Below are 18,118 nucleotides of genomic sequence, written 5' to 3'. Positions count from 1 at the left end.
AAATCACACAAAACTCATTAGAAAATAAATCAAGCCAGCTGAAATGAATATGTTCAGTTTCCCTGATTTTCAGTTGATTGTGTGCAACTAACATCATTTTGATTTGCCAATTTAACATAGAATTGTACTTTATAACCTTTTATATTTCTGTTTAAGTGCAACTTATTTGATAAACTCCCAGCTGATAGCGGTTTTCATTTTATGTAAGAGATTCACAATGAAAATTTCAGTTTGATTATATATATGTATGGAAACATATGACTTAATGTAGTGGATTCAATATGACCCAATAAGAATATGAAATTTAAACAATGTTTATTCAGTAGAAATTCTCTGTTAGTTACGTACATTCAAGATAGGTGCTCTCATGTTGGATTTCTCATGTTAAAACAGAGAAACTCACAGAAAGAATCTGCAAGCGTACATCTTGTGAGTAAAACAGGGAACAGAGCTGCCTTTGCTTTAGCAATTGCATTAACAAGGAGTAGAATTAGGGTGAAATGGTAAGTAGAATTGTACAAAACCTTTCCTGATGCCAGGTTTCCCATCAACCTCCCTCTACCCCAGTTGAAAAATCCTTTGTGGTTTCTCTGGATTGGAGATCTTTACAGAAGTCTGTGTTCATCAGTCAAAGTAAAATGTTTTCTCTTTTCACAGAATTAACCAGTAAGTATTGTGGTTAGCCTTCTTAGTCCCTTGCATGTACAGCCTCTTTTAAGAGGAAGGGCACATGCAAGCAGCTATCTAACTCTTCTCCTAACAAGGCTCCTCCTAAGAGACAAAAAGATTCTTCAGGTCTTCCTTCCATTGTGGATTCCATTCATGAAGGGTTTTTTTGTCTTCACCTAATGATTGCTTTCTGGAGCTTCCTGTCAGAAGGAAGTGGTGATGGTGGTTGAGCACAAATCCTGCACTTGGGCACAGGAAGCTTTGTAAGTACTTTTAAGCATGTTGTATCATATTTCACTTGCTGTGTTGGTATAGAACAGATTTGACTCTTAAACATGTCTCTTGTAGATTAAAAGATGCAGGGAGATGTCTGAGCATGGGGCGTATTCAGATCTGCTGCAGCGTCAAAAGGCCACAGTAGTTGAGAACAACAAACTCACAGGAAAGATAAATGAGCTGGAGAAAATGTTAGATGAGATGAAAAGACAGAAGTCCCAAGTAGAGCAAGAACTCCCCAAAGTGAAGGCAGCTGCCGAAAATGAACTGCGGAAGCAGCAGAAGAATGTGGAAGACATTTCTTTGCAAAAAATAAGGGCTGAGAGCGAAGCCAAGCAGTATCGTATGGAACTCGAGAGCATTGTGAGAGAAAAAAAGGAAGCCGAACAGGAATTGGAGAGAGTGAGACAGCTCACGTTAGAGGCAGAGGCAAAAAGAGCTATCGTTGAAGATAACCTCCGCACCTTTAGGAATCAGCTGATGGAAAACACAGTGACCAGAAGAACACTGGAAGACCACCTAAAAAGGAAAGATTCGAGCCTCAGCGATTTGGAGCTGCAGAAAAATGTGCTGATGGGGGAACTAAGAAGAAAGAAGGAAAGTGAAGAAGAACTTTTGAAACTGATGAAGCAAATGGAACGAGACCTTGAATTTCAAAAGAAAGAGGCAGAGAAACAGCTGCAAGAAAAGCAGAAAATCGAAACTGAGGCCAGAAGGAAAATAACAGAAATTCAGTTTTCCTCATGTAGAGAGAACACCATGCCCATTTACACCTGCAGCGTGATCTCAGGTGCTACAGACAACCAAAATGGGGGAGAAATAACGAAAGCAGAAGAACTTAAAAAGCAGGTAGATGAATTAACTATTGCCAACAAAATGGCTGAAAAAGATATGAAGGACCTAAAATATGAACTTAATGCCCTTCAGCTCCAGAAAACTTCATCTGAAGAAAAAGCTCGTTTGCTTAAAGAAAAATTAAATGAAACAAATAGTACACTTAGGTGTCTTAAATTAGAATTAGAGAAGAAGGATGAGGTGGAACAAGGGTATTCACAACAGTTAAGGGAACTTGATAAGCAATTAAATAAAACCACTGACAAAGCTGAAGAAGTAAAGCAAGAAGCCAATGATCTTAAGAAAATTAAAGAGAATTACGAAGAACAGTTGAAATCTCTTCAGCAGGAAAAAGGAAAGCTGAAAAGGGAATTAGATGAGATGGCCAGATCACATACCCAAACTGGAATGAATATTCAACATTTAAATTCACAAGTGAATTCTCTCCAGCATGAGAAGATGCTAACTAATCAAAGAACACTGTTGTGCCAGGGACAGTCAGGTCAGTTGACAGAGCGGTTTGAGAGAACCCATGAGCAGTTGCTAGAAAATATCAAAGCAGAGAAAGAAAATAATGAAAAAATCCAAAAGTTGAATGAAGATTTGGAAAGAAGCAATGAGTGGGCTGAAACTTTGAAACAGAAAGTGGATGAGTTAACCAGGCAGAATCATGAAACCAAACTGACAATGCAGAAAATCCAGGCTGATTCAGAAAAGATAGTACTAGAGAAACAGACTATCCAGCAACGATGCGATGTTTTAAAAACTCAAGCAGACAGTTTTAAAGAGCAGCTTCGCAGCACAAATGAGCACTTGCATAAACAGACCAAAACAGAACAAGATTTCCTAAGTAAAATCAAATGTCTGGAAGAAGACTTGTCGAGAACCCAAAACTTAGTAAGTGAATTTAAACAAAAGTGTGACCAGCAGAACATTATCATCTTAAACACAGAGAAGGAAGTTAGAAATCTAAACGCTGAGCTTAGTGCCTCCAAAGTGGAGAAAAGACTAGGTGAGCAGAAAGCACAGCTCCAGGAAGCCCATGTTCAAGAGCTGAACAATAGGCTGAAGAAAGTGCAAGATGAATTGCACCTAAAGACTATAGAGGAGCAGATGGCTCACCGGAAGATGGTGCTGTTTCAAGAAGAATCAGCCAAGTTTAAACATTCTGCAGAAGACTTTAGGAAGAAAGTGGAAAAACTCATGGGGTCCAGTGTCATCACTGAAAATGACATTTCAGGTATAAAGCTTGACTTCGTGTCACTTCAGAGAGAGAATTGTATTGCTCAAGAGAATGCTAAACTCTATGAAACAGATATTAAGGAACTAGAAGGAAGACTTCAACAGTATCGTGAACAAATGCAGCAAGGGAACTGTACTGAGGCTCACCATTACCAAAAATGCCGGAAACTTGAGGAGGAGTTGCTCACCCAGAAATGCACCGTTGAGAGTTTGAAGCAAAAAATGGATAAGCAGATGCAGGAGCATGAACATCAGTTACTTTTACTTCAGTGTGGGATCCAAAAGAAGAAGGCAGTCCAAGACTGTGCCTTCAAACCAGGTTTTGAACGGAAGGTAGATGAGTTTAAGTACTCTGAAGAAGTATCACCTAGGGATATTGAACAACTTCATCAAAGGGCACAGTCTCCTCTGTTAAGATGGGCACAGGAACCCCAAGTTTCCCTGAACACCCCATTATTTCAGTGTGAACCACTGGATGAAAAACGGTTACAGAGAGGTACAGAAAAGATTCAGAAAGAGGTTCAATTCTGGCTTCCAAGAGTCAAGCAGCCCCTACCGGAAGAAGGTGGCCAACAGTGCTATTCTGAGTATTTTTCTCAAACTAGTACTGAGTTACAAATAACTTTTGATGAGTCAAATCCAATTTCCAGACTCTCTGAAAGAGAAAAATTGAGAGAGAAAAGCTTGCACAATTCCAGGCTACCTGTTAAATTTCAAGATGACAAATGTGAAATGGAATTAGTGAAACTCATGACACCTTTGGAGGTACACTGTAATGTTCATTCTGTAAATGCTCATCATTCTGCTGCCTAGTCCGTCTTTGTTCTCTTCTTGCCTCTTTACCCTACTTTTCTTGCTTTCCTATATCACTTTGTAATGCGGAAGCAAAAAATAACATCCCTCCCCTCCACTGTTATTTGATAAATTGACTCGAACCATATTTATCAATGGCAATCATGTTTTAAATCATGCATTCTATCAATTGCAAGGTAGTAGTAATAGTATTTATTAAAGGCCTTACTGCACCCATGATTGCCAAGATCTATCTTGGAATTGGTATCTGAAAATATAGCATCATTGATAATGTAAAGAACCAATTAGAGAAAATCATTTCTAAACCTTTTAAGCTCTTAGTTTGCACACATTCTAGTATTTGTGACAGTAATTAAATTTCAGGCTCCCAGATTAATGTGATTTACCTCTAGCCTACTCTTGCTCATAATAACTTTGGTTTGGAATTTTTAGTGTCTCTAGTCTATTTTCTCCTCAAATAGTGTTGTGAATGAGCGTGGAAAATGCGGTATAATTTCTGCAGACTGATTTCCTTACTGTGTCAAAAATTCCTGTTTACAGATAGCTAAGAGCAAGCAGTATGATATGCATGTGGAAGTCACAAAATTAAACCAAGAAAAGGACACTCTTCCCAGTAAAGAAGAACGGATGGCTGAAGAATACAGGACTTCAGAGGAATTTAGGAGAGAAGATGTATCTAAGATAAATTCTATCAGTTTAGAGCCAAGGAATTTCCAGGATGCTGACCGAGATCATCGTGAATATTCTCCTAGGGAAAATGACTTCACATTTCAAGGGCTCCGACACAGTGTCACTGCTAGGCAGTTAGTTGAGCTTAAGCTTTTAGATGTGGGCACATTTGAACAACTACGCCTTGGTCTCAAGACTGTTGAAGAAGTTCAGAAAAGTCTCAGCAAGTTTTTGACTGAGCCAACTGCAATAGCGGGACTTTATCTCGAATCCTCCAAGGAGAGAATTTCCTTTGCCTCAGCTGCCAAAAAAATAATTATAGATAAAATGATGGCATTGGCATTCTTAGAAGCCCAGGCAGCGACTGGTTTCATCATTGACCCCACTACAGGGCAAAAGTATTCTGTGGAGGATGCCATCACCAGAGGAATAGTTGATAATGAATTCAAGGTTAGGCTTCTGGAGGCAGAGAAAGCTGTCCTGGGATATTTTTATTCTTTCCAAACATTATCAGTGTTTGAAGCCATTGAAGCTAGAGTTGTTGAGAGGCAGAAAGGGAAACACATCTTGGAGGCCCAGATTGCCAGCGGGGGAGTTATTGATCCTGTGAGGAGTGTCCGGATTCCCCCAGAAATTGCAGTACAGAAAGGCTTATTGAATAATGCTATTCTGCAATTTCTTCATGAGCCTTCCAGTAACTCAAGAGTTTTCCCCAACCCCAACAACAAGCAAGCCTTCTATTACTCTGAATTACTAAAAATATGTGTGTTTGACCTACAGAGCAAATGCCTCTTGCTTTCATTTGGAGAAAGAAATATTGCGAATCCATCCATAGAGAAAGTTCACAAAATCTCTGTGGTCGACATTAAATCAGGGACTGAAATGACTGCATTTGAGGCCTTTCAGCAGAATCTCATTGAAAAAAATACCTATCTCAAGCTTTCAGGGCAGCAATATCAGTGGAAGGAGTCTACCTTTTTTGATTCTTCTGGAAATTCTTCCCATCTGCTGACTGATGTTAAAACTGGAATGCAGTTTAGCATAAATGAGGCAGTAGAAGATGGCACAATCGACAGAGCATTGGTGAAGAGGTTTAAGGAAGGCCTCATCACAGTTACAGAGCTTGCTGATACCTTGTTGTGCAGGTTGAAACCCAAGAAAGATTTGAACAGCCCAGTGGCTGGCTATTGGATATCTCACACAGGTGAAAGAATTTCCATCCTTAAGGCTTCACGCAGAAATTTAGTGGACAGAATTACTGCCCTGAGGTGTCTAGAAGCCCAAGTCAGTACAGGAGGTATCATTGATCCACTTACTGGGAACAAATACAGAGTGGCAGAAGCTTTGCATAGGGGGTTAATCGATGACATGTTTGCTACACAGCTGCGGCAGTGTGAGCTAGTATTCACTGAGCTTCTTCATCCTGTCACTAACAAATTGATGACCATAGTGGAAACTATGAATGTAAATATCATAAGTAAAGAAGTGGGTTTCCGATGCTTGGAATTCCAGTATTTGACAGGGGGTCTGATGGATCCGCAGTCTCACTCCAGATTGTCAATTGAACAGGCTCTCAAGGACAGTGTCATAGATGTCCATATTGCTACAAAGTTGAAAGATGAGAAATCCCACATCAGAAATATCATTTGCCCTAAAACAAAAAGGAAGTTGACTTATAAAGAGGCCTTAGAAAAAGCAAATTTTGATTTTCATACAGGCTTAAGACTCCTGGAAGCATCTGAGCCTCTAGTGTCTGGAATTTCTAGTCTCTATTATTCTTCCTGAAAGGACAGTTATATTTGTAACACCCAAGATTTCAAACAAATAGCATTTAGATGTGTTATTGAATGGTCATGTATAACCAACTGTGCACTTATTTTTAGTGTAGCTTTGGAAATAGTGACTAATAAAGAGAGAAAGTTGGCTTTCCGAACACAGTGTGTCTGTTATCACGCATTTTGAATTAAGATTAAAATGGTTTTATTACACTTTGAGATTTGATTTTTTTTAATAGAAGGCTATAAAACATGATGTCGGGATTCACTTAGGGCATGAGATGAAAAGAGGGTTAGTTTAATACTCGGCCAAGTTCATCATCTCATCTTTTTCCTGAGTTCTCTACTTTCAAACTATTAATATTAATAATTATGCATATCCAGGGAATATTGAAAAGCACTACAGTATAACTGAAATATAAAGTTACCTCTTATGCCTATACCAGAATTTCACAATATTCCAGACAACGTAGGTGGCAAAAACATTATTTTGAATTACTTCATGTACCAACTTAGCTTTTACAAACACATGAAATATCTTTTCCATCAATTGAATTTGGAGTCAAGTATTAACAATTCAGTTATATTTAATATGAAGAGATGGCATGTTCAGATTTATGTGGCAGTTTATTTTTCTGAATTGCTTTCATTCTGTATTCTTCCTAATTGGCATGTGCTTTATGTTTGTAATTTAGAAAATCTTACAGAATTGTTATATAAAGGTTATTGTGACTGTATTGCTAATGCAAAGGCAGCAACCTGCAGATTCTATATCTCTTCTTGAATAAAGACATGGTTTTTGCTTTGTCATACTGAGCATCAGCTGTGAAGATTCTGTAATTTTTAAGTTGTGCTACGTTAACTTGCTTGTCGTACTGGGCTCGGCCAAACTTGCCACCAATTTGGCTGATACAACTATTTCTAAGTAGAAAATATTTTTTCCATGTGTCACAGGAGTTCACAAGGCCATGTGAGTAAAATAGCTCACTGGGGTTTTGTGATGATGGGGTTTTCACATGTTATTTTCTGAGCAGTAACTTAATTATGTACTCCAATGTATTTTTCTTTTTGCTATGCGTACCTGCCAGAAGTCCGTACAAGAAGAAAAGAAAGAGCATGTTGAAAAAGCCAAAGACTTACTGAAATGGGTGTCAAATGTGAGCAAGACCCTGAAAGGAGAAGGTGAAAAGTCTGGAAAGAAACCTTTTTCTAAGCACCAGGTACTCCATGCTCTCTGCAGTTAGGATTACTTCCATTTCGACTGGTTAATCCTGGTTTATGTCATAAAAAGAACTGAACTGTTCTGCCTCCTTACTTCCATCCTATAGTGGAATCTCATCAGTGGCTACCCTGCCCCAGAGAGGCTTGGTTTTGGGGAAAATTTTCCTGTAGAAAATTCAATGTTTGCCTGAAGCTGCACAGGGTGAACCTAAAACTAGATTCCAATATAGAATCAGACCTCATTAAAGACTGTTGTTGTATCAGGTAGACACAATCAATGTTGGAGGAAATGCACAACACAGCCTTACCTTCCAGGCCCTGTGACCTCAAAATTACATGCTGGATTCGCAGACTGTATTATGACCTTTTCCACATTCAAAACTGGTCCTCTTCTCTTTTCTCCCCTCCTTCCCCCTCCTCCATTGTCTACTGAGTGACCTAGGGCAAGGTCACTTAACTTCTCTGTGCCTCACTTCCCTCGTCAGTTCCTGGATAAAGACTGTGAGCCCTATGTGGGGTAAAGACTGGGTCCAGCCCAATCATCTTGTGTCTACCCCACTACTTAGAACAATGCCTGGTACATAGTGCTTAACAAATGCCACAATTAATGTTGTTATTATTCCATTCTCAAGTCTCCCAGGCCCTTAGATCCCCTTCTCCATGCGGCCACTGCCCAGACTGTCATTGAGGAGTGGGAGAGTCCAAAATTTCCAGTCCTCCCAGTTCTCAATCAGGCAGACCCCCAAGCCCATGAAGAAACAGTCGAGAAGGTACTATTGTTCCCGCATATTAGCTGACAGCCTGTCATATTTAAAAAATGTATGCATGCAGAGGCAGATAGTGTTATAAAGTTGTTGATGCAAGTTTTGATCTGAATCTAAATACCTAAGGGGTCAGTCATTGAAACGAAGTGTGAACTTCCTTTTAGCCAGCATTCCCCAAGCAAACTGTTGATCATCCATCGTGTGCCTGCTGAACTTACCCATTATCTAACATGTGTTCAGGTCCCTTGGCATTCGTCAGGATAAGCTCCAGGGTGCTGAGGGAGCAGTCACCAAATCTTTTACAGTGCTCTGCACACTGTAAGCACTCAATAAATATGATTAATTGATAGATAGTAGATTCCTTCTGTTTTCACTGCTTCTGTTCCTTTGGCCCGGTGGCCTAAATGGAGCCTAGCCCTGTTGTTTCTGCTGTTGGGAAATTACCCCTCCCTACCCTCCCCAACTTCCAGGGATAACTGAGTCACAATGATAGCAGCAGATTGGCTGTTGGGTATTGCGTTAGTGATACAGGTATTCTGCAGACAGTGCACGAATTGGTTTGGTCTACTCCTGGGTTCCTGGCTCTAAAATACACCACAGGGACAATTAACCCTATGAAAAGCTGGGGACGGGTAGAAATCCCATGGATATTCTTATCCCAGATATTGAGCTTTTAACCTTAGAACTAGAAACTGTGACTCAGTCAATCAATAAATGGTATTTCTGAGTGCTGACCATATTCAGAGCACCGTACTAAGTGATTGGGAATCTACACAGAATTAGCAGATACGGGCCCTGCCCATATTGAGCTTACAGTCTAGAAGGGGAGAAAGACATTAATATGAATAAATAATTTATAATATATAATTTAAAGATATGTACACAAGTGCTGGGGGGTTGAGGGTGGGGAGAATATCAAATATCCAAAGGTCAAAGAAGAACCAAATAGATGGGAATTGCTATGGATCTAAAGGGAGAGAACTTTTGGTTGAAAGAATAATGATTAAAGGAAAAGTGGGGTTTTTTCCTCACACAATCTTCTATTTTTGCTTAATTGGATAATAGCATTGTTACTTGATAGTGATGCATTTTTTTCCTCTGTGGAATAAGCTCTCTTATATGAGGAGAGAGATATGAGCCTGAAGTACCCCCTTCTTTTAGCTGTGCACCAACCACTCCACCTACCACCAGAGGCTTTATGACCTAAATGATCCCTCTCTTTGTTAAATTGAATGAGACAGAATGATTCCTTTAAAAAAATGGTATTTGTTAAGTGCTTACACTTAACACTGTACTAAGCACTGAGGTAGAAACAAGTTAATTAAGTTGGACACATTCCATGTCCCACATAGGGCTCACGGTCTTAGTTCTCACTTCATAGATGAGGTAACTGAGGCATGGAGAAGTTGTGATTAGTCCAAGGTCACATAGTAACCAAGTGGCGGAATAGGGATTAGAACCCAGGTCCTTCTGATTCCCAGACCCTAGCCACTAGGCCATGTTGCTTCTCATTGTTCCATTGTTTTATCTGTACCAATGGTGACTGATCTCCGGGAACATATATGGACAAAGGTAGGACAAAAGTAGTAGCCCTCTACTACCTGCTCATGACATGGGTAGAAGAAATGTTGAATTTTAAAATGGCTTAAAACTTTCTGGTGAAGGTAGTGAAATTTAAAATGCCTACAAATTGTCCATTATTCTCTTTTATCTTTCACAGTATTGAAAAAAAATCTGTTACTAACTGTCCTTCCTTTTTGTCCATTTTGTTGGATCTGTACCTCTGGTAATTTACCTCTGTCCAAGAGTAACCCCTTTCCCACTTGTGCTTGGAATGATATGTTCAAAGGAGCAAAGAGGCTGTAGAACAACTGTGATTGATAGGGCAGACATTAAAAGACTAGTGAAAACATGAGTTACATTAATGAAGGGAAACATTTTCAAGTTGAACAGATAAACTAGTGCTCAACATGATGTGATTCAAGTACTTATTTGCTTATTTCCACACTGGGGAAATAGATGGTGTGTACACTTCATGTCCTTGCCACCATCTCCCCACCTCTCCAAAGATCTAGCAGCCAATGGAGAACCTGCAGGGTTTTGGAGTAAGGGAAGGCAGGATGTCTTGCCAAGCTAATCCATATTGCTGATCATGATTTGTCTTTCGAGGGGATTGAATCGTGTTTTGACTGAGGTTAAAATTTGTAGTTTTAGCCTCAAAGTTTGGACTCAAGCTCCAGAACACTTATGGGGAAGAACATGCTCATTGCTCGTGGAATTCCTGTTTGAAGATATCGAGAAGATTGCTTTTTGGTTTTGTTTTTTAATTTTTTTTTTTAGTTTACAGCAATATTGTGTTTCCAATTGTTGTGCCAGGAGAGAAAAGTGTTTGCTGGCTAGAAGTGATTCGACAAACCTTTCAGAAAATGTTAAAATTCCTCTCTTTGCCTTTCAGATTTCCAGTGAAGAAATATCAGCCAAGAAAGAACAAATATCTGAAGCATTGCAAACTGCACAGTTATTTTTGGCTAAGCACGGTGACAAGTATGTTGTTTCTTATTCATTATATTATAGTTGCTTAAGCCAAGAAAGTACACTTAATAGCTCTGCAAATAAACTGAAAGACTGAAGTATCTCACACTGCAGCCCTATCATCCTTATGATCTGTATTCATTCACAGTTATTTAATACACTCTGATCCCTATCTTTATGTAAATATGAACTAGCAAAATGTTATTCTTTCTAATTCCATGTGATTCAGTTTCGAGGAAAACAATTCAGTTTTTTAATGAAAACAAGGCCAATGTATTACTTTCACTCTTGCTTTGTTTTCAGAATGACTGATGAAGAGAGACGTGAAATGGAAAAGCAAGTTAAATCACTTGAAAGTTGCAATTTGTTATTCAGTGAAACTCTAAAGGAACTGCAGGATTCACAAATAGTAAGAGATGAAGAGGTGGAGGAGAAGGTAATATATTGCTGGTCATGACTCAATTTTCTATTGTGCTACTGTTTTTGCATCTTTGTTTTGAATGCAAGTTGTTGAGAATCACATTAGTGGTGAAGGAAGAATAAACATTGAATTATATGTTGTAAAAAAAAATACAGCAGAGTGCAACTGGAACCTAATAGTTTTTAAGATCACTCAATCACATACAGTCTTACTGAGCTGAACGTCAGAACTTTCATAAAAAATGCTATTAATATATGCCTTGCACAATGAAAGATAAACAAATTACTCATTTCTTAATTCTATTCATTAGATGCCATTTCTGCTCTTAGATAACTATGTATTGCCACAAAATATCACACAGAGTAGGCAAAACCATCTCTGAAAAGTCAGTATTTAGAGGTATTCTTGGGTTTTGCCTGCATTTGTAATAAAGTCACATCCTTGCTAGCTTTTGAGGAGAAAACAGAAATATGTTTCAATTTGGCTTAAACCTGAAACAATTACTCCCAGGTACTATATATTGTTATGTTCCCAAACAAGAAGGGTCACAGTTCTTTAAATGTTCTTTATTGTGTATTTCATTTAACTCCCCTTAACCCATGAAATTTTTTCCACACCAACTAATTTCAATTTTGGGGTTCCGAACTGTTTTATCTGGTTCCATAGTTTTGAGTGTCTGTATGCTGTAAACATGAAAAGCACGGTGTTTGGAATCATATTCTGTGTCTGTTCATCTAACCTCACCCAGATGCAGAAAGCATGATGGATTGCCTTCTAGGTGTTTGCTCTCTTCTCTCTAGATCATCATTTACTCTGTTGGGTCTTTACTAACTCGTTTTATGTATATGGAGGTAGATTTTCAATTTGCAGATGCATGTTGATTTTAAAGCTTTTACTGCATCCTATGCTGTTGAATAGATCACTGACATAGATCACTTGCACATTTGAGCTGCCTAACATTCACAACATTGCTGCAGTTTGGTAAGTAACCAATTTTTTTATTCAGATCTTTTTATAAAAAAAGCCTTTTGTAAAATTGTCTTCCCTCAAAAAAAAAAAGCAGCATATTTAATATGATTTTGTATTGCTTTTAGGTGGACAGAGTGATTGGTGGTGTCCTTGATCTGACAACTGGAGAGATTCTCTCAATCTATCAGTCAATTTTAAATGGTCTTGTTGACTACGACACTGGCATTAGGTTACTTGAGTCTCAGCTTATTCTTTGTGGCATAATTTCACCAGAATTAAGAAAGTCCTTTAGTCTGCAAGAAGCCGAAAGTCATAAACTTATTAATGAACAGATTCTGTCTCAACTTCAGCCACTGAGCAAAATTAAGGAAATGATTTTGGCTGCCTCACCTACAACACTTTCAGTTATAGATGTTTTGAATAAACATCTGATTTCCGAATCTATGGCCATCAGGATTCTCGAGATTCAGCTTTCCACAGGATATCTCGTTATTCCAGCAACCAGAGAGCATCTAACCTTAAAGAAGGCTTTCCAAAGGAATTTGGTTTCTGCAACCATATTTTCAAAGCTTCTGGACAGGCAAAACATGTGCAAAGATCTCATTGATCCCAACACGTTTGAGAAGATCTCTCTTACAGAGATGGTGCAAAGGAGTATCTTCCATGAAGAGATTGGGATGAGACTTTTGCCTGTAAGACCACATGAAGGAGGTAAAATAACACTGAAATGTGGAAGGAAGATGAACATCTTAAGAGCGGCCCACGAAGGTCTTATCAGCCGTGAGATCATGTTCCGGTTGATTGGTGCGCAGCTTGTTTCTGGTGGCTTGGTTGATGGTGATTCTGGGCAGAAGATGACGATTGAAGAAGCTGTCCAGGAAGGGGTAATTGACCCAGATACTGCAAATAGTATTCTCATTCATCAGGTGCAAACAGGTGGAATCATAAGTTCAAATCCAGCCAAACGTTTAACTGTCGATGAAGCTGTTCAGTGCAATTTAATATCATCCAGCAGTGCACTTTTGATACTAGAAGCACAGCGAGGTTATGTGGGGCTCATTTGGCCTCAATCTGGTGAAATTTTTCCCACATCATCATCTTTACAGCAGAGATTGATCACCAGCGAACTGGCTTGCAAAATACTGGATGGCAGGCAGAAAATAGCTGCCCTTTATATTCCAGAAACTTCTCAAGTTATTGGCCTAGATCTTGCTGCACAGTTAGGTGTTCTAGATGAAAATGCAGTGTCTATTTTGAAGGATGTGATTATTCCTGATAAAATGCCAGATGTAGAAGGCTTGGAGCCTCCCCACAAAAGTGTTGGAAGATGGTTGTCCTCTTATGAATTCCAGCAGTCTGTATTGCACGAATACACAAAAGAAGAATTTTCAGCTAGAGAAGAGCAGGAGACAACTTGGAGCATAGAGCAAACTCAAAAAATCTTCCTCTCTTATTTGATGATAAACAGCTACATGGATGCTAACACTGGAGAAAGGCTCTTGTTGTATGATGGTGACTTGGAAGAAGCCATCAATATGTTACTAGAAAGTGGTTGTACAATATTTTCTCCAAAAGCAGTGAAAGAAGAATTTAGCAGTGTTAATTTAAGTGGGGCAGGAAAAGCCTTAGTTAGTAGAGCTACAGATAAAAGGAGGCCTGACGTTATGGTTTCACCTAACAGTGTAGAAGAAAGCTCTTATGAAGAGGGAGAGAATGGAGGCACCATTCAGAATGGAAAATACACAGTTGATAATGAGTTTCAAAAGATGGGAAACAGTTTGGTTACAAGAGATGTTGACCATCCAGAATGTGATACACTTACTCCCTGTGAAACTGAAAATCAGTTTAATTTTTCCAATCTGTGTGTTGGAATGAATTTAACCCAACGTGAAAAAGGAAAGAGTAACAGTCTTAACTATGATGAAGAAAATGTATTTAACAATTTACAAGAATACTGTGAACAAAGCCAAGTAGACATAGTTGATTATGTTGATAAATATGACTACCACTCAGGAAAGATTCCACAGGATTTTCTGGAGTGCTTAGGTAAAAGTGACTTAACAAAAGTTGACCATCATGCATTGTGCGTTCTGGATAAAGCAGCAAACCAAGATAACCAAAGCACAAATGCTAACTCTTTTGAGGGATCTCCAAGTAGAAATGATTTGTTATATAATGAAAAAGTAAGATCCATTCAGAGAAATGGTGATGATATTTCTATATCAGAGAACAGATCTTCCATTCATCAACTCAGTGATAAGCCCGTGCTACCTGATCAAGAAAATAGTGATTTTCAGCATAGTTTTGAGTTTTTAGACAGAAAAGATTCAAGCATTGGCTTTCTGAAAAGACAGTGTGAAAAAGATTCATTAAGTGATGAATGTACCATTCAACTGAAAAATCATAATGAAAACCTTGCCATTTCACAGTTAGTAGGAAGTAATGATAATGACATTAAAACCCTTGAGGCTTCCCAACTGGAAAGTGAAAACAAGTGGAGTAATTCACAGCTTCAGGAAGACGCTCACTTGTTGACTTTTATGGATGATTCTAACATAGCTGATGGGGATGGAACCCCTCAACCTGAAGTAACTGCTGGTGATAATGACTATGAAACTTCACTGCTTGATGATTATGACAGTGACAGCGATGATGATGATGAGGTCTATGATACCCCAGTCTTAGAAGATTATGATCACGACTGTCACAACTCCTCACTTCTTGAAGATGATGACTATGACGGCCTGAAACCTGAAGACTCTGAAGAGCTAAATAATGAATGGGTCAACACCCATCAGCCTGAAGATGGTTATAGTGGCATTTCCAAAGGGGATAGAAGTGATCTAATGGGCCATGGGGCAATAGCCGAGTCAGCAAACTGTCAAGAAGGATCATGGACTTTCCGAGACTGTTTCACGGGTGTCAAAGAGGCTGGATTGAGTTCTGGGGAAAGAAAACAATTAACTTCAGTTATTGCAGATCTGAATGATGATCAATTCCTGGACAGCAGATCGGAAGAAGAAAGCACAAGTTACTTTGAAGACGTTGACACCGAATCATCGGTTACTCTAGAATGTGAAGAAAACATGAGGATCCCTAGTACTTCATTGAAGTTAGACGACTCTGGAAATCGGGAAGGTAGAAGTGAAGAACATGAAACTCAAGCAAAGGACAGTATTGAAGCTTGTCAAAGTGAATGTGTACAAGGTGGCAGAAACGATGGTAATGGAAAATGTGAATGTGTTGATTATGGTCAGGCGATTGATAAGTCTGTATCTTGGGACAAAGATAGAAAAGTTATTGCTGCCCAATTGGGTGTAGATTCTATTGAAAGGGAAAGGAATGTTGAAAATGGTCATAGTGTAGATAATATGAAATGTTCTTGTGAAATTCAGAGTTATTTAGTAGGAATACCAGAAGATAGTAGTTTTTTACAGTTAAAAGGGACTGGTGAAAAGAAGTTAAATCATGAAGGAAGTATTCTTACAGCAACTCCAAATCTTCCTGAATATTTAATTAAAAGCAGAGAAAGACAGCTAAATACTGAACAGGCTCATGAGGACTTTAAAGAAAATAAATATACATTACAAAACATCATTGAAAATGAGTCAGAAAAAATCCGTGGCATTGATGGAAAGCCTTTTGGAAAAGAAACGCCTTCCATTTCACAAGAGCAAAACCCAACTTCTGAATTTGATAATACTGCTTCAGTGGGTATGGAGGGTGAGGCGGACAAACCAAAGCCTTTAGTTACTACAGAGCCTTCTGTTATTACAAAAAGGGGTGAAGAACAATCCTTTGGAAACATTACTCCTCAGTCCACCTTGCCTCTTTCAGAAAACATAAGCGCTAATCATCCCATACTCAAAACCCAAAATTGCCCAAACCATGAAACAAATGATCTAATTCAAGAGAGACATGGAAAGAATATCTTACTTGTGGAGGAGAAAATGTCAATTCAGAAGAATCACGCAGCTGACCAAAAAATCAAAGTAGAAGATAGTAAAGAACCTAAGATTATCCTTAATGAAAGTCAGGGTGATAATCTTGATTCATCTCCTGAATCACAGATCACAAGAAATGAAAAATGCATTGAGAAAGAAAAAGTCCAAGAAGCACCCAAATCAAACATGAATCTAGAAAATGACTCATCTATACAAAGTTTTGCAGTTAGTGAAAGGTCCCATAATTTGGAGAGCATTGGACGAAATTGTGATATATCTGCAAATGAACGTAACAGTGCTAGGGAAGACAATGCTAGTGAAGGTGCTAGTGAAAATAGTAAAGGTTGCTCTGATCTTTTCTGTGTTGAAACTGAGGAAGACCTTGATCTTTTCTCACACTTAAAACAGTGTGCCAAAGGCATGAAAGTAGGAGACATCTCTAACCAGAATCAGGGTAATCCTTGTTACAATCAGACAACTGTAGAAGAAGTGGCCCCATCAGAATTAAACTTGGATGAACACATTCTTGCTTGTCCACCTTCAGAGAAATGCATAAATCCAGGTGATAATGGAACTAAAATAGAAGCAGTTATCCTCACCCAGGGAACTGATTTACCTCAGGACATATCGGTGAATGAAATAGCCAGTAGTCATGCATTTACTGTCGAGGAAAGTAACTCAGAAGGCATTGCTGGTATTTCACAGAGTGTGCCTGAAAGCATTGAGACCCAAATTTCAAAGTCGCCACATAAAACTGTGAATGTGAAGGGTGAAAATGTTTTACAGGTAGAAAGGGAAATCTTAGTTTGCGCAGCTGACATAAGGAATGATAATAGCAGTAGTATTTCTGACACAGAGACTACATTTTTGGAAAATAACATCAGTAAAGAGAGAATTAGTCACCAACTCCTCAGAGAACAAATCCTGCCTGTGAAGAAAATGCAGAGTCCCGATTCATCTGATGTAATAACCAAGGAATTGAAGAAGATTGTGAAGAGCACGTCAAAGGAAAGCCAGATTTTCTACAGAGAGGAAGAAGAGATCGTATCATATTCTGACACAAGCATTTTATTGCAAAACTTACTTAAAATAGTTGGCATCACAAATGTGGCATGTAATCCTTCTATTAAATCCAGTGGCTCTCAGACAAGTGATGATTCTACAGCTTCCTTAATAGCTGAATTTTCAGAAATAGACACAGGCGATCAGGCTAGTTCCTTCCTTTCTGCGCCTGTAAATCAAAGCCCTGATCTCCTTCTTGATATTCTCAAGCAAAACCAGAAGGTCGCATGGGCATTTGAAATAAGGAATGAGGAGAGGGTGAATGCCATTGCCCCAGGAAAAATGGACATTGCATCCAAATTAATTCCACTACTTGCTGATGAACATTCATTGAGATTTGAAGATTCATTTGGTGGTTTGACAAAAAAACTGTGTGATAATTCTCAGAATAAAGATGGACAGATGGACAGAACTGATGAATTTAAACACAAAGCAGATGGCCACTTTCCCATTTCAGAAGAATTGCCAATGATTGGAAAAGGGCATATTACAGAAAGTGAATCTCCAAACCATAATAGGAACTTTCAGAGCAGCCATCCACTGGAGAATATATGCACCACTTCAGAAAGTATTTCAGAATCCAAAGAAGTTACTTCTGGAGACAGTTCCCTGGGCAAAGTAAGTCTTTTTGGAAGGGGGATTCTAATAGTAATAATAATATTAGTAATATTTAAAGAACTGCCTACCTTTCAAATGCTGGGGGGGGATAAAAGATAATCTGGTCAGACACAGTCCTCGTCTCACAGGGTGCTCACGATCTAAGGTGTGGGGAGAGCAGGTATTGAAATCCCATTTTCCAGATAAAGAATCTGAGGAAAAGTGATTTGCCCAAGGTCACACAACAGGCAAGTAGTAGAGCAGGCTTAGAACCAAGGTCCTCTGAATCCATAATCCCTGCTTTGAATATCAAAAGATCAACATACAGTC

The 18,118-nt window shown here is 38.8% G+C and overlaps 1 protein-coding gene across 1 annotated transcript in view; it reads left to right on the top strand.

Annotated features, from left to right (window-relative positions):
* The window catches only part of LOC100073893 (dystonin), a 416,997-nt gene that overhangs the window by 317,999 nt on the left and 80,880 nt on the right, over positions 1 to 18,118 (top strand). The window contains exons 37-40 of the mRNA XM_029062300.2: positions 7,367 to 7,498; positions 10,719 to 10,807; positions 11,099 to 11,231; positions 12,311 to 17,809. Coding sequence (XP_028918133.1) covers positions 7,367 to 7,498; positions 10,719 to 10,807; positions 11,099 to 11,231; positions 12,311 to 17,809 — 5,853 coding nt within the window. The remainder of the gene's footprint in view (positions 1 to 7,366; positions 7,499 to 10,718; positions 10,808 to 11,098; positions 11,232 to 12,310; positions 17,810 to 18,118) is intronic.

Source organism: Ornithorhynchus anatinus, chromosome 1 (genome assembly GCF_004115215.2).
Source record: "Ornithorhynchus anatinus isolate Pmale09 chromosome 1, mOrnAna1.pri.v4, whole genome shotgun sequence".
Classification (NCBI taxonomy): Eukaryota; Metazoa; Chordata; class Mammalia; order Monotremata; family Ornithorhynchidae; genus Ornithorhynchus; species Ornithorhynchus anatinus.
This window is presented reverse-complemented; position numbering and strand designations above follow the sequence as displayed.